General features: G+C 38.2%; 1 protein-coding gene across 1 annotated transcript in view; it reads left to right on the plus strand.

Annotated features, from left to right (window-relative positions):
* Positions 1-22,638, plus strand: part of IL1RAPL1 (interleukin 1 receptor accessory protein like 1) — a 588,383-nt gene that overhangs the window by 284,455 nt on the left and 281,290 nt on the right. Inside the window, exon 5 of the mRNA XM_074988202.1 lies at positions 12,348-12,422. Coding sequence (XP_074844303.1) covers positions 12,348-12,422 — 75 coding nt within the window. The remainder of the gene's footprint in view (positions 1-12,347; positions 12,423-22,638) is intronic.

Raw genomic sequence — 22,638 nt, forward strand, 5'->3', positions numbered from 1 at the left:
CCCTCAATAACAATTACATTCACTATGACTAAGAACTGCAACACATGTAATGATGTCTTTTTCCCCACAATAAGATTCCATTTTGCTACAGCATTTGCTTAGTATTGAAAATAAACTGCTTTTATAAAACTGTTATACTGTATATATGAATAGGTTTTGGTTTTATTCCTATCAGAATAATACTGGAAAGTTTAATCATCATCATCAAAAAGTACTAGAGCAAAGTGGCAGGTCATGGACATTTGAACTTTTCAGAGAAACAGTCAGTCCTCTGAATCAAGATTGGGGTACATTTGTAAATAAAGCAAGTTAAATGTAGACTTTACAATCAGATTCCATGTAATTGATTTCTTACCCACTTGTAAGACTGTTGATCAGAATTTTTCTACCTGGATCATTTTTGACCAAAAACAAAAAAAGTTTTTGACTAAACAAAATTTCTGCTGGATAAATATGTGAATTCTCCCTTAAAAACTGAAAATCGAATCAAAGTAGGTTTTGTTGTTTCATTGAAAGATCAAATCAAAATTGTTTGCAATGGCAGTTAGATAGCCAACTTGCTTAGTGGGACTTTCAAAAGTTCCTTTTGCTCTCTCTCTCTCTCTCTCTCTCTCTCTGAATACCTTTAAGAATCTGATCCTAAGAGTAAAATTTTCAAAAGCTTATATCATGTTTTTGGGGTGTTTTTGGTTGTTTTAATTATTTTGTCACTTTGAGACATGAATCCATTGACTTTCAGTAAGATTTAGGCCTGTAGTTTTAAAATTATTTAAGCTTTAAGATTTAGGTTCCAAAATCACTTAGGAGTTGCAAAACAGAACCTAATGCCTAAATGCCTTTTAAAAATATCCCTAAATACCTTTGAAACTCTGAGGTTTAGGCTTCTAGTTAGAACTGAGCAATTTTTGATGAATAATTTATATGTTGAAAAAATGCAGTTTTGGGAAACCAAAAGCTAGTCATAAATTTTGACCCACTTGGTTTCAGGTGGAAACAAAATTTCAGGGAGAGCTCAGAAAATCTGGACACCCATGCACTCATAAAGCCATATAGGCACTTTTCTGCTACAAGGCAATTCCAACTCTTCTTTGTCACTAAACCAAATACTTTTTGTTTTGTTTTGTTTTGTTTTGTTTAAGGGGGGTTAGGTGGTCATGGTTTGGGGTTGTACCAATAATCAGTTATGTACGTGGCTTTACACCTGTATATTAAGGTGACTAAGGATTTAGCCTTTTAAATCACTTACATAATGTTGAAAATGTTACCGTGTATGCCAAAGTCGCTTTGACAATTGACCCTAGTTTCATAGGTAACTTACATGTTTTTGAAATTTTTACCCTTAATTACTGAAATTGCATTTTGGCCCTGGATAGACTCTCAGACATTTTGCAAGATATTCTACAAAGTCTTGATGACAGATTGTTGAAAACTGGTATTTCCATTCTGTGAAAAAGATTGATATTGCTGACTGTTTCTTTTGTCCTGATTCAGTCCAAAAAGGTCAAAACTCTCTCTCATTCTTGTGCATATGTAAAGAAAAGGTACACCAAATAAATATGGAAATGCTGAACATTTTGTTTTCATATATGTGATCCAAACAAAACATTTAGGTATTTCTGGCCAGAGTTCCCTCCAGTCTTTTCCATCCATGTGTGGATTGTTCCATCTACATGCAAAATAAATTTTTACATGCATTGAGGCACCACAAATAGAAACACAAAACCTAGCTGTAAGCACTCTGCTAATCAGTTAGGCATTTGCTCAAAAAAAATATTTATATTTCCAAAAACAACATTTCCATAAAAAATTGTGCACATTTCCTGATCAACTCTACTCATGACCTAATTTTTATGAGACATGTAGGGTGACACTTCCATGAGGACAAGGTCCCATAATTTTATATGGATATCATGAATCTGAAATGACTTAGAGGGAGTAAGCCTGACAAATCCAATTCCTGAAGCACATAGTTTTTTTTCTTTGAAAGTCTCCCATTCGTGTTCTGATCAGCTAGAGTGTTATGAAGAAATCCTCTTTGCAGTTGCTATTGCTGCCAAACTGAAATACGTACCTGTGTTCACGTGCATGTACACACTAACACATTAATTTCCTTGTGTCACAATATATAACTTGTCTTACAAACAATGCATATACTATGAAAAATGGAGTCAGAAATTGGAGTTAATTACTAAAGGCCAAATCAGAAAGTGAAGCAATACAGTTTTATCTCTACTTCCTTACCAGATGCTGATGTTTTTTTTTCACCAGTTTGTGTCTACTTGGAAACATTTTATGTGGTCTAGGTATATTTTAAGGTCTAGGTATATTTTAAGAAGGATTATTTTCAATAGATTATTTTCAGTAGAAATGTAATTGTGTATGGCTTGCCCTTTTGGTTTTATATCATATAAATGAATTACATTGTTTACAAATACAAGAGGTTTCGTCTGCAACTGGGAATACATTTACATTTGTGTAAGCACCAGTTGCAGTAGCATTTCTTCAGAGCAAAGGCTTACAATATCAAACCTCCGTATGTTGCCAAGTTATGTATATGAACTGATAGCAGAAGTAATATAACAACATTTGCCATATTAATTTGATGTGTATACCAATTTTTATTTAAAGAGAACCATGTCCAATTGCTCCTAAGCATATTTTTTCCCTTTTGGAGATTATTTTTGCTTGGTAAATGCTTTTAGAACAATGCATTATGATAGACTCTGAGGTCATACAACCTCATGAAAATAGAGAAGTTCTATGAGGGCTGGAGAATAACTGCCACCAAGGTACTTAGACTTCAAACAGGATTTTACACAAAAAATATGCCCAATTAAAATCCCTTCTGACTCAGTGTCCAAAAGGTTAAACAGCATTTAGTGTGATATCTATGTGATCATATGTGGGTCTGTGTGACACAATTTATCATGAACCTTTGCTTCATCACCTCTAGCCTAGTCAGTAATAAGTCTCTCTTAGGATGTATTCGGCCATTCCAGCCCCTTTACCAACTGCAAACAGCTGCTGTATGTTAAAAATAAATACAAAAAGCCAAATAAACTTGAAATTTTGCTTTACACCTAAATAGTCCCACTAATGCAGAGTCCATGGACCTCTAAACATATTAACTTTCCCAAGAAAGCGGAGATCAAGTCTGCAGAGGATGGACTCTGATCCTTTTAAAAATTTAAGTCCTCACCAAGAAGACCCCTTCTGCTCAGATGGTAGGGACAAAGTCATAGTTAATGACGTAGCAGCCACAGTGCAGGAATGGCTGGACAAGATAAAAGCAGCTGGCCACTAAGAGAAGAATCAAGCAATTGATTTCTGAATTTAAGGCTGTGTGAAATAGTTTCATGCCAAAGCTACTAGCAATAAAGAAGTAAATTACCAACTTGGAAAAGTGAGTGACTTTGTTAGAAACAGGCCTAGAAGAAATAAAAAAGAGAGATTGAGACTGAACTGCAGAATGGCTGGCCCTACTGGAGCAGTGACAATGGGAGACAGAGGAAGTTTAAATTAAAGGGTACAGAAAACAGAGCAAGAAGAAATGTTATCAGTATTAAGAATTTCCCTGAAAATATGGCTAGAGGAAACAAAAGCTGGTATGTAAAACTTGAATTGCAGTTTTAAAATCTGAGTTCTCTAGAAGAGTTAAAAGTAAATGGAAGACAAAGAATACAGTTCCTCTACTTGAGCCTCATGACAGACACAGAGATGTAATCGTGAAATGCCATTGCTATCAGAAACCTGAAAAAGCTAGTGAATATCCAAAGCTGATATTTAAAGTTCAGAAGCTTCAGTTTTCCAAGATCATTTTCAGCCCTAACTTTAAAAAGGAGAAAGTTGAGGGAAATCACTCAGAAGGGCAGAAGTATGTTATGCTGAGGGATTTAAAACTCTTGATTGCCTTCAATAATATTATGGTGTAAAAGATCCTAAGGGAAATACAAACTGCAGTTGCATGGGAGAAAAAAGTAAATCACAAACATGCAAGAGGAAATTCCAGGTGTTATAACTATGGACAAGCTGCTGAAAAAATCTTGGCAGATAATGAAACCCAATGACAGCATGGTTAGAAAAGGAAACATGAAGGTCTAAAGAACATTCTGCAAATGAAAGAAGTGAAACTGAACAAGAGAATTTAGATACCAGTATAATTACCTGAAGATTATGCAGAAGGAACATCTTGTGACTCACCAAGAATGTATAATTGAGCAGTAATTATTTTAATGTTGCAAATAATATAGTATGAAGTTTGATTTAAAGAGGATGATTTAACTATGTGATAGCTGTGTTCAGAATTTTAAAAATAGAGAAAATGTAAAGGATTATTTGGAAAGCAGTGCCATGGATGGTAATGCAGAATATATGATGTTATAGAACTTGTTGATTGTTCCATATATCCAATAGCAGTGCCACAATACAAATATGATTAATTTTAAGCCACACCTTTAGCAGAGCAGGTGTACAAAAGTACCTATACTTTTGTATTGTGCCATGTTTACACACAGAAATTTCAGTGCCTACCCATTGCTCACATATCATGAAACAGAAAATTGAGGAAGACTAGTGGAGCTAGAGAGCCTTTTCAGCAGCCATGAAATTGTTGTAGTTTTTCTACAAGCTGAGAGTGAGCTTCAGCCCACAACCTCCACAAACAAAATTTCTTTTTCTTTCCTCTGTATTTAAACCATTTCTTACCTTGTTATTGTTATGTGTCAGAGATGAACAAACATAAAAAGTGAGGGAAAAGTATTACCAAAGTGTGGGAAGAGGAAGAAGAGAGAAATTGAAAGTCAGTGTGACAGCCACTTATGAGGTTGAGATAAGGTTTCAAGTCTGTCTGCCTTTTGAGGAGATGAATCTTATATGTACATAAGAACAAGTATACTGAGTGAGATCAAAGGACAACCTAGTCCAGTGTCTTGTCTTCTTAGAGGGGACAATGTCAGGTGCCCCAGAGTAAATGAACAAAACAGATAACTTATAAGTGATCTGTCTCCTGGACCCACTTGCAGCTTCTGGAAAACAAAGGCTAGGGTCATCCAAAGCATGGGTTTACTGTGCTTTGTGTGAAGCAGTATTTTCTTTTGCTTGTTTTGAACCTGGTACCTAAAATTTCATTTGATAACCTCTACTTTCTGTGTTTATGAGAAGTAAACAGAACTTCATTACATTGTTCACACCTGTCATGATTTTATAGACCTGTATCATATTCCCACTTCCAACCCCCTATTATCTCTTTTGTAAAGATCTGAAAGACCACTCTGGCCAACTCAAAATTTGTCTGTGTAGTTTTGCAACAGTAAATCCCAATTTGAATCAACATCCTTGAAAATGACTTCTTTTCCACAAATAGGCGTAATTCATCCCCTTTATTCATCCTCACTTCTGAGTCAGATATTTTAAGTTATATTGCTATGAAACATAATTAATTGTGTTAAACAAATAGAAATTGTTAAAACATTCCAATTTGAGAGTCTATGTGAGGAATTTCTTGCTTGTTTACAACTTGCTCGTTGCTGTCTTACGGACTACTTTGGAGATTCTGAGGTAGATATAATATTGAACTGGACTTTGCACCTTACAGCAGTGGTATTTCATTGATTATAATGTTTATTATTATTATTAGTAGTAGTAGTAGTAGTAGTACAGTGCCATCCTTTCAGCTTTATGGCACTGTGTATGAGAGTGTGGGTGCATTCATACACACATTTTAAGGAAGTGTCTCTGGCAACTAGCCATCAATTCTGACCATTATTCACTCTGTTAGTTATATAGGCTCTCCAATGACAATGTAATGGGAGCTGTATAGGAGCTAGAATAGAATACAGCAGAACAAGAAATGTCTTTCAAGGAAAAAGCTTTTCTCAGAGCTATGTGGCAACACCGTTCTGCACTTTCTTCCTTTGGAGCTCTTTGTACATAGGAAAATCAAAATATTGAAGGTGAGATCAACCATATGGATCTAAGAGTAGGATTATGCACTAACTTTGGATCTTGTCCTACAACTTAAAGTCTTTTGAGATAAAATACTTTTGCTTTATTCAAATCTAAATCTAAATCTAACTCTGTCACATAGGCTTGACTGAGCATACTACACCTGTCAAGATGTTGGAGTGATAGTTCATTGTCCTATTTAAAGTGGGTTTGCTCTGCATCCTGTATTTTAAGACTTTATTATAGTTTCTGTTGGCAGCATTTTGATTATTTTCGCCTTTCTGTTGAGGGCCACTGAGAACTATATATATTCAAGAAGGCTAATAGGAAAAAGAAGCAATATGTGCAGCTTCCCAGCTTCCCTGAATTCACAGGGCTGGCTCAAATGTCATGTCAGCTTCAATTAGAGATGAGCAGATAATGAAAAACCCAACATCTGGCTGTACACATGCTCCTCTCCCCAAATATCCCATCTGTCTTCAGTCATTAGGGGCCAAAGTTACTTAAAACTTTGTGAATCATTGTTTAGAAATAGTGCTGCATCCTTGCCCTACATTTTGTATTTCTCTTTCCAGGTTTTTATTACTACCAACATTTGTGTGATACCAGGATCTTTGTTTCTTAATGGTTCATGTACTCCTCCTGCTGCATCTTCTCTACCTTGCATTTGCAACATCAGAATTGTTATTGCAGAAGCAATTTTTTGATGTCACAAAGAGAGGCTTATGACTTCAGGTGAGAAATATGCAGCAGGAGCAGATGAACTATTAAGAAACAATCTTTTTTTCACTCAAAAACCTCTAGTAATTATTTTAAAGGAAGGGAGATTGAAAGCAGAAACAAAAATCTCTCTAAATACATGGTGTTTCACACCTTTGCCAGAGTATATTGGCAAATCTTAAATCAGCCCTGAAGATAACTAAACTGTATTAAGTCCCGTTATCAATCATCTTATTGCAGCTTAACATGCCCTCTCTGTGGTGTTCCTAGATGCAGCTGACCTATCTGTGAAATGGTGGATTAAGTAATAGAACCAGGCTTCCTCAGTCAGTTTTGTAGAACATATTTGGTGGGTTGTTGGGCTGTCCATTTCAGGTTTGTTTAATTATAAATGTTACTCTTATGGAGATCCTTCCACTTTTAAGGCATTCCTTGTCCTATATGTAGCCCTTGGACTTTTGATCAGTGCCTTACTAAAGGCTGCAAGCTTCTAGCCCATGGACCTTCAGTCAATCCTGCTGTTTGCCATTACTGTCTGGCTAATTACTCCCAGTGGTGAGCAATGGTGTACTGAACTATGAACATAGACAGTTATTCAGGGAGATAGGAAAGGGTGTTTAAGGGGCTTTCTTTCTAAGTTCACAAACTTTGAAAAGTCATGGTGGTGACCTGTTTCAGACGTGACATATTCTCTTTCCTGCCTGATGTTAAAAGATACTGGAATTGAAAAGGCAAGCTGAAGTACTACTAAGAATAAGACTTTAAGGATATCTTAGATAACCAGGTTCAGAGAACACCAGTACAGTAAACCCCCAAAATGCATGAGTTTGAGTTGCACTTAACTTGCATTAACATGAGTTAAGCTCAACTCGAAGCTGCTCTAGGGCTGTCTGCCTTCCTGGCTCCCCCAGCCGGGGGAAGTCAGGCAGGCAGCTGTGGTGATGTGGTTTCTCCCTGGCTTCCCCCATCTGGGAGAAGTTACACCACTGCAGCTGTCGGCTCAGTGCAGCTTCTCCCAAGTGGGGGAAGCTAGGTGGGCAGCCTAGTGTCCAGACTGGAGGGGAGCTAGAAACCAGGTGGCAGCCTGGTTCTGAGCTCTCCCCTGCTGCCAGGAGCCAGGAAACTGACCAGTGATGTGCTGGTCAGTTTCCTGTCTCCCACCAATGGAGGGGAGCCAGATGCCAGCTGCCGCCTGGTCACTGGCTCCCCTCCACTCACTGCAGCCAGGAAACTGATGAGGGCTGGCACCTTCAGCAGTTTCCTAGTTCCCTTGCATGGTGTGGGAAATTTGAGTTACGAAATTTGACTCAACCCTTGTGTAAGTTGAAAGTCTACTGTACCTCAGGTTCAAGGAAGAAAATAGCTGGCCACAAAGGAATGGATGAGAGAGGAAGACAAAGAAAAGCCTGGTAATTCATTACCATTGAAGACAAGAGATCATAGTAGCATTCTACATGATTGGAGACTTAGATTTGCTTAATTGATAGGAGGATAGACTGAGGTCACCACGGACAAAAACACAGGGAATTCCACACCATTAGAAGTTTCAACTTGCTATCAGATCCTGAATGAGAAAACTGTGGAAGATACCTCTTAAGATCCAGTAGAGCAAAGGAAAGGGAAAGATTTACAGGACAAACATGGGTGGCAGCTTGGATCAACCTGTAAGAAAACCCATAAAGATTTCACCAGCTGTCCAAGGTGTCAGGTCATCTTTATCAGAGATTCAATATTCAAAAGAATGGAAAGAGCAATCTTCAAGGGATAGGAAGTCAACAGGAGAGAGTGTTACCTTCCCAGAGCCAGGACACAAAATACCATTCAAAGGCTAGTTAGGCTTTCTGAAGTTGGTGGAAAAGACCCTTTGACAGTTCATATCAGCACTAGTTACGCTGCGCTGTCAGACATCAAATCACTTCAGGAAAGTCAAAACCATACTGAAGAAGAAGAAGAATATCCATACAATTTCTCTGAGATTCTCCCCATCCCACAAGCAAAGGGGAAAGCAAGAGATCCTGCAAGTGAATCAGTTAAGCACATTGTCTAGGATTTAGAGCTTTAGGTTTTCTGCAGTGTTGGTTCATCTTCTACTGTTTCAATGCTATCCACCAGAGCAGAAAGGGGCCAATCTCCTTGTGGATAAGCTGGCTATCGTAGTTAGGAGAGAATTAATAATAACAGCAAAAGGAATGGGTAAAAAGAAGGAAGGTATGAGCACTGACCACAATCGAGATACTGAAGATCCAAACAAATAAAGGACAAGTGAAATTCTTGAATTTCCTGTTCACTTATGTTAGAACCTGGGGTAAAAACAACAGGATGAGGAATCAGCATTGTTCATTGTTAAGCATAAATTTGATCTAGTTGCTACAACTGAAACTAGTGGGATATTTCACACAATTGGAATACTTAAAATCCGTGGTAATATTTAGGAATGAGTGAGCGGGCAAAAAGGGAGAAATGGCACTCTGTCAAAAATGGTACTACTTGTTTCTGACTCATGAATAACTTTGAAGAAAAAGATCTTGATTGTATGGATCCACGTCCTAACAGACAAAGCACAAGATAAGGTACTTGCTGCTGTCAGCAACAGCCCACCAAACTTTGAAATCTTGACTAATGCTTTGTTTAGTGACTTCTGATAATCAATGGTTTATCATTGGCGAGATCTGCACATTATTCATAACATTTTACTTCGGCTGGATCTACACTTGCTACCGACTTTGAAGGCGTGGTAATCAGGGCAATGGGAGATTACTAATGAAGTGCTGTGGTGAATACACAGCACTTCATGAGGCTAATTCTCCCCTGTGGCAACTTCAACACTTTGGAGGAGTAAAGGCACTTCAAAGTAGTCTGGGCATTTAGAAGTGCCCATGGCTACATGCATGCCAGCACTTCAAAGTTGCTGTGGGGAAGAATTAACCTAAGGCAGTGCTGCATATTTACGGCTGCACTTCATTAGTAATCTCCTGTCACTGTGATTAATATGACCCTTTGAAGTTGGGGGCAAGTGTCGACCCAGCCTCTGAGAACTGGTTGCTAGGTGAAAAGGTAAATTCTCCCACCAATTTAGTGCTGTCTACTCCAGGAATAAGGTCAACTTAACTCAGGGGTTAATACAGGTGATACTAAGGGGTATACATTTTTCACACTCCTGAGCAAAGTGGATACACCAACCTAATTTCCGAGGGTGCATCTACACTAGGAACTAACTTTGAAGTTAACTTAAAGTTAGGCACTACTTTGAAGTAGCCAGCAGAGAGTCTACACACCTTTTCCTTTACTTTGAAGTTAAGGGAGCCCAACTTCGAAGTTCTTACTTCATTTCTGGGAATGAAGTAGTTGCCCTACTTTGAAGTTTAACTTTGAAGTAGGATGTGTGTAGATGCTCAGCTTTGAAGTTGTACTTTGAAGTAAGCAATTTTAAAGTTATTTTTGTAGTGTAGACACAGCTCTAGTGTAGCAATGGAACAACTTTGCTTTGGAAAGTATAAAAAGAGATTGAGAACAAGAATGGCTCAAGAAACTAACTGATAAATGGTCATTGATTTGAGAGTTTCTACAAACTGGCAAATCTATATTTAAATGAGAGATTGTTAAGCCTTTAAAGAAAAGTTAGAATGACTAAGGACTAAATGAGTGTGTCTATACTACAGAAATAACTTCAAAGTTGCTTACTTCAAAGTACATCTAAACACATACTGCTTCGAAGTTAAACTTCAAAGTAGGGCACTGCTCCATTCCTGGAAATGGAATAAGGACTTTGAAGTTGGGCTCCCTACTTTGAAGTTAACTTCAAAGTAAGGGAAAATGTATGGAGACTCTCTGCTGGCTACTTGGATGTCGTGCCTAACTTCAATGTTAACTTCAAAGTTAATTTCTAGTGCAGACACACCCATTTTGTCATTTAAATCAATATAACTAGTTAAAAAGTCATCTCTTAGAAACGTAATTCCTTTCTCACTTTACCCCCTTTCAAAGAGACACAGAGAGCCAAAAATGTATTCAAATTAAAAAGTAATATGAATTCCAAAAAAGGGAAACCTTTTCACAACTGCAGGCTTCCTCAGAGGTGTAATACTATAAGTGCAAAGCACACTTGCATAAAGGTAAAAGAACTGCTGTTGAAAGGAGCTCCTATGAATCAGCGCCAGTTCTTTTGACTATGGTCAAGATAGATTTGGATCAAATGCCTAAACAATGATGATTGAGCCAGCATTCCAGATATCTAACTGGCATGGCATGTGCCCCTGAAAGAGAAATTGATGAGTGTGGGACTGAGTAAGGAGGAAATATTTTAATCCAGCAACACTTAACTGATGAGTTCTGTAATTGCTGCAGAGATGAAGAATTGACATGATGGATTTCAGAAAATATGGGTGTTTTAGAGGTCACAAAGCGTAATGAAGGCAAAGTGGTTAACATTATCTAAAATACTCCTACTATAGCATAACAGGTAGAAGGCGAGGAGACTACTTAAGTTAAACACACACATCTGTAGGTGTAGTGCCAACTTGATGTAGGAGAAGGAGTGGTGATTTTGACAAACTGGATGGAACAAAGATTATAGAGCCAAGTCAAAAATACTTAAAATCAGTGACAGCCCATAATATGTATTAAAGAATCTAAGACCAATTATCCTTTTAAAGTAAAGGAGGGTAGAATTCTGGTTGTCAATGAAAATGAAAGTTCAGCTATTCTATGGGCATATATTACTGGTGTGGAAAAAAATCACTGATATTTTTTCCCTATTTTTACCTCATGTGTCAGAAATCAGTAAAAGCAACATTTATTTACAGTAACAATAATTATTGAGGATTCTTTACATGAATAAATTGAGAACACCAATTTAGCTGCTATCTTGATATCCGAGCTTTGCTTTTTCAAAGGAAAACAATATACATGAACATAGAGTTAGAGGTGAATCCTGCAAGTTGCTAAGTTCCTTTATATCAGGTGCCCAAAACCACCAGCTCACAGTGACTTTGCTGAACGAGCACCTTGTAGGAAGTTTGTGAAACCTTACAGAATCTCGCGTTATTGCATATTTTGCAAATACCTATATAGAAGTTTAACTTCTCTAGCATTAGTGGAGACTAGGAATGAAAGAACACTTGTGGTAAGCCTTGACCCTTCTAAACTATTTACATTTCACAGGTTTCAAAAATTGACTTATTTTCTCACTTTTTTCAAAAGTCTCATTTGTCCTTTTTATTCATGTTTTATTGACATTTTTGTCAACATTGTGTTGTAAATCATCAGACATCTCTGATTACTGAAAATTGTGGTTTCAGTAAACAACTCTGTTCTCAAACACTTTTTTTAAAAATAAACATTTATAAAAAGTCATGGATTTTTTTCTGAAACAATTTCTATGATGTTGATAAATATTTATGAAAGTTTTGATGAAGACATATATTTTGGATCAGAAATCTTTTCTGCGGGAAAAAAATGACAAACTCTAAATAGCACCTTGAGTATGAAAAATTCTATTTATAAGTGATGCACTTATCTTACAATTAGAAAACAATATATGCATAATAACATCTAGTTTGTGTACATAATTTGTGTACATTTTTATTTAAATGAAGGGATTTCTTAGTTGGTGTTTGTAAAAACTACACTATTGTCTAATATATAATATTCAGAATAATTATATGCATATGTTTCTTTTTCCCTAGCCCCACTAACAGATAAACCACCAAAGCTTTTGCACCCCTTGGAAAGTAAACTGACAATACAAGAGACCCAACTAGGTAAGCACCAATCATGTCATGCTATTCAGTAAACTGTGCTGATGTCCTCCTATGTGTGAATGATTGCTGATGATACTGAAGTTTTCCTACAAAGATGTGAAAGAACATTAGTGTCTTTCCGCCTCTTGCTTAGGTTCAGTAAAAATGTGTGGCATAATTACCATAAGAATATTATTATGCTTAAATATGTATTAATGAAAATCTACAAACCATGTCTTACTATTTTAAAAATATGATGATCCTCGGTATGTGGACACTCTTAGCTGAGTTTGGAGTATCCTCCTGGTACAGTAAACTCTTTCATGTCCAGCAACCTGAAACCAGGAGGTTGCTGGATATTCAAATTTTCTGCTTAATAGAGAGGTGGCTGGGGTCCCCAGCAGGAGGGTAGGGGATCCTGCCAGTCCCACAGCTGAGTGCTGGCTGGGGCAGGGAGCCCCACCAGCAGCTCTAGCCCCAGGGAGCAGGTTTCATGGAACTCCTGAAGCCCCAGGGCTGGGAGCTGGCCAGGTCTGGGTGAACTCCAAAGGCCCTGGGACATGGGGCTCTGCCAGCAGCCCTGGGGAATGGGGGAATGTGGCAGGCCCCAGGACTCAGGACTCTGCTGGCAGGCTGGGACATGGGGCTGGAAGATGGCCCAGGAAGGGGAACACTGGCATCACCAAGGCGTGGGGGAACTCCTCAAGGGAGGGAATGCCGCTGGCAGCCCTGGGGCCAGGGAGCAGAGCTCTGCTGGGGCCAGAGAAACCCTGGCAGCCCCAGGGCTGAGATCTGTCAGTTGCAGCCCCAGCAAGCCATAAGATTTAACCCCAGCAGTCCTGGGGCCAGGAGAACCCTGGGGGTTTGCACGGAGTGGAGCCTTGCTGGCAGCTCCAACCCTGGGGACCTAGCCTGGGGAACCACCCGGCAACCCAAGGAGCTGAGAGCTGGCAGCTCCAACCCCACATCCAGGGCATCCCCAGGTGGGAGAACCCAGGGGCAGAGCCAGTGGTGAATGTTGGTGGTTAACTGAGAGTTCCGGTTGAACAAATGTCAAATAAGAAGGAGTTCACTGTATTGATTTCTGAGTCTTAGGATTTTAAATCATATATATTTTTACTTTTACATCATGTTTATGTAATATACGTATTTATGATTCAACATGTAATTAAGAGTCCATGTAAACCTATAAGTCTGTCAAGTTTGTTTCAGTTCAATTCAAATTCCTCTGTAAGACTTCTTGTGCTTTTGGGATGAACTATAAATCCACAATGATATTTCATAATTATAAATATTTGTGTTGCCCACAAGTCAGGCAGTAGTCAATGAAAAAGTTCATATAAAAGTGGCTGGTTATCCAAAGATATTGCTATTTAAGAGGGTTTGGAAAGACCAATCTCACCTAGTATAATGCAGAGGAATTTGTCACTGGAGTGAACATCTTTCTCCTTTCCCCAGTCTGATCAATGTGCATGATGGGATGTGACATGCAGTTTAGATTTATGCTGCATGGTGTACAAATACAAATCATTTGTCTAATGGGTTGACAGATGTTCTAGGATTTCATCTTTGGAAACAAATAGGAGTTAGTTTGGTGTTAACCCTGAGTAGGTAGCAGACATTTGTTGACATGATAAAAGGCAGCTCTGACTAATGTTAAGGAGATACCACTGAAAGATGTAAAATAGAAGTGTTGCAGATTAGGACTGCAAGTTAGTTGGCATTTAGCTTTATAATGTGCTTGTCCATGGTGAGTGACTCTAGCCAGTATTTAGTACTCTTTCACTTCAGTAAGTGTGAAAATGGTGAATTTGGTTGGTTGATTGGTTGGTTTGATTAGTTGGTTAAGGGTTTAAGGTGTTGAAACACATGCAGGGTTAATATAATTCCTTCAAGTATTAATTCCTGGAGGTAACACTTTTATGGATAATGTCACTTAAGTACCCATGAGCATATGATATTATGGATGGTTCTTCTCTCAGTGCCATGGAAAGCCCAAAATAACTCTACAAAACTACATTCTTAACTAGCACTGCTTACAGAAATGTCCTTGGCTCAAAAATTGGTATGGTGGTTTTTGCTTTTGTCACTCTTTGCTAAAAGTAAGTGTATATTGATTAGATGAATTCAAAACCCATATAATTATTGATGGCTATTTAGTGTTTTTAAGCTCTGATTTTTCGAATCAATTACATCTTTGATTTCTCAATGTTCTAAGAAACAGAATGAATAATTTGTGAAGTGTGATTATGGAACGGACATATTTCAGAACAATATATAGTTGTAGATGAACATGACAGAATAAATTCGAAAGTGTCAGTTAAATAAAAAATATGGAAAGACTGACCTAATATGGAGCTGATGTGATAATGGCTTGGCTTGTCTCACAAGGGTACAGAGTTAATTAATTAATTACTAAAGTATCTGCACAAAAAGTATGTGACTGCCAGGCTGGGGTGCAATTGTGAGACTGAAACTGTAATGAATAGGTATCTTCAAACTTAGGGTCTGTTCCTGTTACAGTTTAGCATTGTTTGCCTTAAATCACATGAGTGGACTCATTGACTTCAGTGAGATGATTCGGATGCTTAAAGTTAAACAAATGCATTGTGCATTCGCAAGATGGCAACTTTAAAAATTCTGCCCCTTATCCATTTGACTTTTGTATCACAGAGAGATTGGAGCAGCTGACTTGCATGTCTGAATATCATGGTGTCTTCCCATGCTAAGAATCACAGTTGAAATTAATATTTGAGAGCTACAGTTTGTCTTAGGAGAGGCATTGACAGTGGTTGCCTTTCTTAAATAAAGAGTGGGTAAGATGTTTTTGGAGGCAAAAGTAAATGTTGGAAAGAAAAAATATTGTTTTTTAGGCTGGCCATGTGAAAATATTCCTTCTTCCATTTTGTATGGATCAGGAATTTATGACTCCTTCTATGCTGGATTATCAGCCTTGCTGATCTTCCACTTGTGCCTTGGTCAGAAAGCAGTTGCACAAATTCTTATGGATTTGAGTTGCTGTTATCATATTCTGCTCACTTTGCATTCTGTGTATTGGTTGCGTGCTAAGGGTGAATTCAGTTTAAATTAGCTTTATTGGTTTAGACAGTTCTGAATGGGACAGTCTCTGATTGTATTTAAGACCACCTCCTTGAGCCCTCACCTGAAGGGTTTTTGCACTAACATACCACCTCCTACTTATGGAGTTCTGCCATTACTCCTGAAATCAAAGCAGTACGGCTTTTGTTGGGGTGCTCACTCCCATGAAATGTGCCCCATTTCTTCTCTATCTGTTTTGCTTCAGAGGTTTTATATTTTTAAATGATCACTGTTGCTGTTCTATTGTACTGTTCATCTTTATTTTTACCGACCTTCTTTGTACTTTTATAGCGCTTGTTGTATTCTTTTATTAATTGATGGGAAATAGTTTTTATGATTGTTTTCCAGCTCCTTGAGCATCTTCAATGGGTGAGAGGTGCTTTTAGTAGTAGTAGTAGTAGTAGTATGTGTTTTAGAATAACAGGAAAGTGAACATTAATTCATGTGTTAAAACCATATTAGGCTTTTGCAATTGCATTATTTAATTATCTTGGCAGTCACTTGATAACAAATAGGATATCTTCACGTCACCTTCTTATTTGTGAGTCTACTGATGGCTTATCAGCCCAATTCTGAAGCCGTAGGTATTAACACAAAAGGGGCAAGTGTTAGTAGCTGTTGGAGATGAGGGGTCAGTTTTTGCTGCTCATTTCTTCTTCTCTGCCTGTCCTCATCTGCACTATGGTGAGACCTCTCACATTGTGCCACACCACCACCCCTGGATTACCGCTTTCCATTGAGGATGGTCCTGGGCAAAGTTCTCCTAACTGTTGGCACTGATGCTGAACTTTCTCATGTGTGCCTTCAGCATGCCCTTACACCACTTCCTCTGGCCTGCAACGCTCCTCTGTCCTTCCTTCAGGTCCGAAAAAGTAATCTGGTTTGGGAGGTGCTGATCAGACATCCAAACCACGTGAGCAGTCTAACAAAAACACTTCCGTCCCTCACAAAAGTTCCAAACACCTCTTACAAATGAGAAATGATTTCACAGACTATCCAGTCAGCTCATAACTTTCTGAATTCCTTGACATTATTTATTATCAGGCCCACTAACAGGTGAAAAAAATGAAGAATTTTGTCTTGGGGCCTGATGATTTACAGAGGCCTGGACTCCCACCACCACTACTGCCCCAAACCCCCAGAGCCCCAAACCCTTTAAATTGCTGCTGGAGTTCTGCCATGGTGCTCTGGGTGGCGCTTAGGGATGCCTAGATAGAGCGGAATGCCACACACCATGCTCCAGGCAGCGCTGGGACGAGGAGACACTGCAGTCCATGTGGTAATTCTGCCTTCACCTTCACCCCTCCTGGGATAATGAAGCTGACCCCTGACACCTTTCCCAAGAACCTGGAGTGGCTGTCAGCTCCCCTGACTATTATATAAACATAATCCTAGGTTTTTGAATTACAATGGATTTTGTAAGGTTCCAGATATCTTTAAATGTTGTCATACAGAAATTTCTATCCCAAATAATTTAGGAATGGTAAATTTCAAGTCTAGAGCCTAGTGAAATTTAAAAATTTAAAGCATAGAGCTCAGATGCTAAGCTTAACCTGTTCATTTGTCAATAGCAGCTTATAAAATATTAGCTGGGAAGAGTTAGATTAAGTATTTTGCTTGTTTTGTTCTTACCTTTTTCTTTTCCTATATTCTCCATTTTGTGGTCCTGTCCTGAACTGCAAGTTGAATTGCCAAAATTCTGCAGAAAAAAAGACTATTACTGAAGTATTTTCTGACAAATTAAAAGTAGAGTATAGCGTGTGTGTGTGTGTTATTATTTCATGATTTCCAGCCTCCTCTGAATCCGCCAAAAAGTTTCAGACAACTGTTTGCGTCAGCAGACGCATTTTTCTTCCTTATCTGAACTAATCTTTAGATTAGTCCATCCATAAAAACTACTTTTATCACCAAGCAAATGCATTGCTTGTTCTTCCATATTGGTCTGTAAAGTATTTTTTCAATGATCTTGAATTAATTACTCTGTGATGAATTGGGTCTCTTTCTTTTTTTTTCTTTTAAAAAAATTAAGATGCTAACACTGTTTCGAACATCTTGTTTCTAAAAGAGAGAGATAAGGAATTCTCAAAGGTCAAACTTCAAGGAAGGAGATTAATGCCACATTTATATCACAATATATTTTATAATTTTTTCTACTGATATTGGCCTTGCTAATGAGAAAAGTACTTAACAGTTCTCATCAAAATTATATAAATAAATACGTTAACTAGCACTCTGTGCGTGCCTGTTCTAGTCAGCAGTGCTGATAGCCGCCGTGCATGCCTTGGGCACGGGGGAGGCTGGCCTAGGGCAGGAATGAGTGCAGAAGAGGTAGGGCTTAGAGCAGTCCGACCTGCCCTCCCTCCCCATGCTCCCTCTGAACCATGTGCAGAAATGCAGCATATCGCTCTGCGGCATTTCAAAGGGGCCTAGAGCTCCAGCCGCTGAGGCAGTTATCTTGGCAGTGACAGTGGCTGGGAGCTCCAGCCTCCCTTGAAATGCCATGACCAAGAGCAACTCCCCACTTTGCCCCCTCTCCCTAGTAGGCCCGGTTGTAGTTCTAAATTAGAATGAATGAAAATGATCTTCATGCAATGCACCTGAGTGCCAGACCACTTCTGGAACAAAAGCTTCATTGTCTTAATATATATTTTAAAAATGATTCCTTTTTTTTTTTAATAAGACCTAGTATTACAAAAACTGAAGCAATTTTTTAAAATACCCAGTTTCATAGTGGTTCAATGCTAGCAGTACTCTCTTCTGTTAGCATAAACTCTTCTCAGCCACATTGAACATGTACTAGCAGGGTGTTCTAACAAGGGGTATTTGCCTTTGGCCTGGGCACCACAGAAAGGCAAGACATCAGGAATATGATTTCACTTTATTATTCGTAACATATATGGAAACTATCTGTCAAAATCTTATCTGGAATAGGTCACTCCTCCTCTGTTCCACTAGGTAGGGGAAAAGAGGATTTTTTCCACACTGTACCAATTTAAGGAGCCACAGTTCCTTTTCCCACCTTCTTTAGGAGACATCTGTTTGCTGACTTCCCATTTTGATTCATCAGGCACCAGTCCACTTGTTGCACGATTTCTTGCACTGAGTACATGCAAACAGAAAGTGCTAGCAATTAGCTTTTTCCTACTGCGAGGGAAACCTCTGAAGCCAGCAGAATTCCATCTTGGGGAGGGGTGAAGGAATGGCTTCTGGAGGGGTATACCATATGCAAATGGACCCCAGCTCCTGCCCCTCACTCAAGCCATGGGTTGGGGGCTGAAGGCCCGGGCTCCAGCCCTGACCTGGTCATATTCTACAGTACAGGACCAAAAGGATATGATTAAGCACTTTAAAAATTCTGCCTCTGGCCCCTTTTCCTCTCGAGAGACAGTGGTTAGCAGTGGCGGTGATGAACCATGAACAGTGTTTGAGTCTTCAGCTTCTCTCATGGCTTTTCCATCCAATATTGGATTTGCACAGTCGATTGCAATAACCGCATGTCAGTCTATTTCTGAATTCTTGAGTCTGAGAGTTTTTCCTTCTAAGATGAAGTTCTTTTGCATGACTTGCACATATACTATCAAAAGATTATCTGCCCTGTCGCAGCAATTGTCGACAGGTATTTTGATCTGATGATGTAGATTCCCAGGAGGTTAGATGGATGTTGAATTTTTTCCTGGTGTTTTTGCATATATCCTTGAACCTTAGCTTTGGTCTTCCTCTTTTAACCATTTAAATAATAACTACAGAATGGTTCATCTTCTCCAATCAACTTCAAATAATGTGTCAATGGTGCAATGAAGAACTAAGCTTTCAGCAGGAAAATATGACTTTTCCTGCCAGAGAGAGATCTCAAAATGTAAAATAATCACTGTGGATACTTGTCAGTGGGGGACAAGATTACTTTTTTCCATCTAAATTTATGTTATTCAAAAGAAGTTTGTTACTGTGTGATATTTATATAGTGGTACAATTCAGAGGCCTCAATCAGTTTGAGGTGCCATTTTGTTAAAAGCTGCACACCTATATAGTCAATGAGAATCTGTGTCCTAAAGAGCTTACCCTCTGAGGCTACTTTTACACTGCACCCTTCATGCAAACATCAGGAGTCAGATGTTTTGCAATTATTTGGCCCTGAAACAAACACTGAGGCTGCATCTACACAGCCCCTTTTTTTTACAGAAGGGGCATGGTAACGATCAAAGGTGAATATTCAAATGAGTCATGGATTTAAATATCTCACACCTCATTTGCATGTTCCTGAGAGATTTCACTTCTGGAAGAGCCCTTCAAACATTTGAGGAATAAGCGGGATTTTGGAAGGAGAAGTTCCTTCCAGAAGGGACCCATCTACACAGCTCTGTAGCTTCTGGAAGAGGCTCTTCTGGAAGTGAAATCTTGTGGGAATATGCAAATGAGTCATGAGATATTTTATTCCATGCCTCATTTAAATATTCCCCTTTGTTCATTACCATCCCCTTTCCGGAAGGGAGGGAGCTGTATAGGTGTGGCCCGAGTGTTTGTGTATTATATCCAGGAACTTCATCAGGACAAATGTTCTTGTGCTGAAACATCTAGAGGCATTACCTGCTAAAATATTACTATAACTGCTGCAGCTGATGATGATAAAAAAAATGTGTAAAAATACTGTGTAAAACCTCAAAGAAATGTGTTAACCAAGAACTATCAAAACAAAGATAAGATATGTTTCCTAAACATTTCTGATTAATGACTTATCCCTCTTAGTTTGTAATATCCTGCACTGGAGTTACAGGTCTCCTGTGAACAGAATTAATTTCCACATGTAAAAATAACCTAAATAGCTTCTTTGGGCTATCATTGAAACTACCAGTACTTCTTACTTTTTCCCTCAGGAGCAGTCTGCTTTCAAATTGTACAATAACCACTTGCCAAGATTGCAGAGTTGAGATTAGAATCTGTTTGTGAAGTTCAAATTTAGAATGATTTTACAAACCACATGATTCTGTAGTTGAACTCGCTTTGGTCTAAATTAGATTCTTTGTACTACTATTTAGGTTCTATACTGTATATTCAAAATGGTTTCATTTTGAAGAATGCATCTGCAGCTATGGGACTTTTGAATAGTGCTAATTATTGAATACCTGGCTGGTTTCCACATGTTTGAGCACTCCTTATTTTGGTGAAAAGTTTGGTGCTAAGTGTTCTTGAAGCACACAATTATAGTTCTCTTTTACAGGATAACATTTATAGCTGGACAAACTTCAATGTTATTGATATTTTTGAAATTGTTGTGCATTAAAATTATTTATATTTGGTAATATGAACACCACATTTTGTATTAAGAACATGAGTTTTATGGTTTCATAAGACTTCTGCTGTCTTCAAATGTTCATGAAGATTTATGAAAGCAAAGTATTTATAGCACAGATACTTAACAGTGTGAGTGCCGAGTTCGTCAGTATCCAATTATGGTTATTCCATACTTCTACTTGATTCAGGGAGAGATCTTGAGAGATTGTTCATTCTGACATGTAAAATAGGTTTGTTACTGCAGTAGTTCTAACCGTAGTTGTGAATGTAAAAATGTTTTAAAAAGACCATCCATTACCTATGTTACTTTAGATATGTGTGAACCAAAGCTGTCTTCATGGCCCTTGAACTAGCAATTAGGCCTGAGGAAGCAGAGTTAAAATGGCCTTCACTACAGCAGCTCAAATCCACATCTTGAATCTGAATATCTATTGCCATAGGGGTGTTTAAAAACCACTTCTTGATCCCAGTTTTGTAGCCTGACTCTATTCAGCAATGTGTTGGATTGTTCAAAACAAAAGAATTGTTAAAGATTTTTCTCTGTTTTTCCTCTTTATGACCCTGTGTGTTTACTCTGAGACATGATAATGAAATTAAAATAGGAGTTCCATTTTTTTACAGTTTCATACAGAGAAAAATAGATGTAATCTGGGTGTTGCTCCTTAAAATTCTTATGAGAACATCAGAATGGCCATACTAGGTTCAACAAAAGGTCCATCTAGCCCAGTATCCTGTCTCAACTGAGGCCAGTGCCAGATTCCCCAGAGGGAGTAAACAGAACAGATAATCATCAAATCATCCCCTTCCTGTCATCCATTTCCAGCTTCTGACAAACAGAGGGTAGGGACACCATTCCTTCACATGTTTTACTGAGGAACGAACAAGATCTATATAAAATGAGATTTCACTATGCAAGAAATTCACACTTTACAGAGCATGTGTTCAGAAACACACTGAAATTAAGCCAAATTAAGGATAATTTTTAAAAAAATATATTGGAGGATTCCAAAAATCTCCAATTAATCTCACCTAACATTATGGCCAATTTTTTCAACCCTTTCACAAATTTTTAGATGCTTCATTTGAATTAATAAACACTTGTGTTTTTGAATAATACATAGGGAGTTTTTTGTTTCCATGGGACTCTTTATAGTATGCATAGTACATTTCTGCTCATTAAAAGTATAGAAATAACAGCACTGATATTGTGTTTCCTTTAGTAAATGATAGTTTTAAAGGTTTTATCTAAACTATATAGCAGAGGGATTTTTTCAATGCTTGACTTTTTCTGGTTTCCTTTAACCACTGCATTTTATCTCACTTAAGTCACAATTAGAAGAGTCCTGTCCCCAGAATGCATTACATGTGGAAGTGCTGTTCTGATAAAAAGGGGTGGACTTACAAAGGAAACGGAAACAATCTAGTTTGCTTAATGGGGGATGAAAGATGTCACAATATTGATCTTTTCTCCTTGATTCAATATTTAATTTTCAGCCTTCAGTGCTTTCTTGGGGCCTGACTTGGCAAAAGCTTTACTCACATGAGCAGTGAAGTCAATGGGGCTGTTCCACTGTGTGAAACTGTATGCAGGATCAGATTACCAGGTTATTCTTTTTTTTTTTATTAGATTATACTGAGGGAAATGAAAAGTGCCCAGAACAGACAGGACTTAACTGCCCCAGAGTATAGTTAAACTTCAAATAATTTCTCTATCAGTGTCCCATTCATACAAGTGGTAATGCACTAGCTTTCCACCATTGAAGATAACAGTGCAAAACCTACAATAAGATACAACAGGCTAAAATAAGCTGTTCTGTTCTATTCAGCTTTTCACACTGCACTCACCACT

This window comes from Carettochelys insculpta, chromosome 1 (assembly GCF_033958435.1).
Source record: "Carettochelys insculpta isolate YL-2023 chromosome 1, ASM3395843v1, whole genome shotgun sequence".
Classification (NCBI taxonomy): domain Eukaryota; kingdom Metazoa; phylum Chordata; order Testudines; family Carettochelyidae; genus Carettochelys; species Carettochelys insculpta.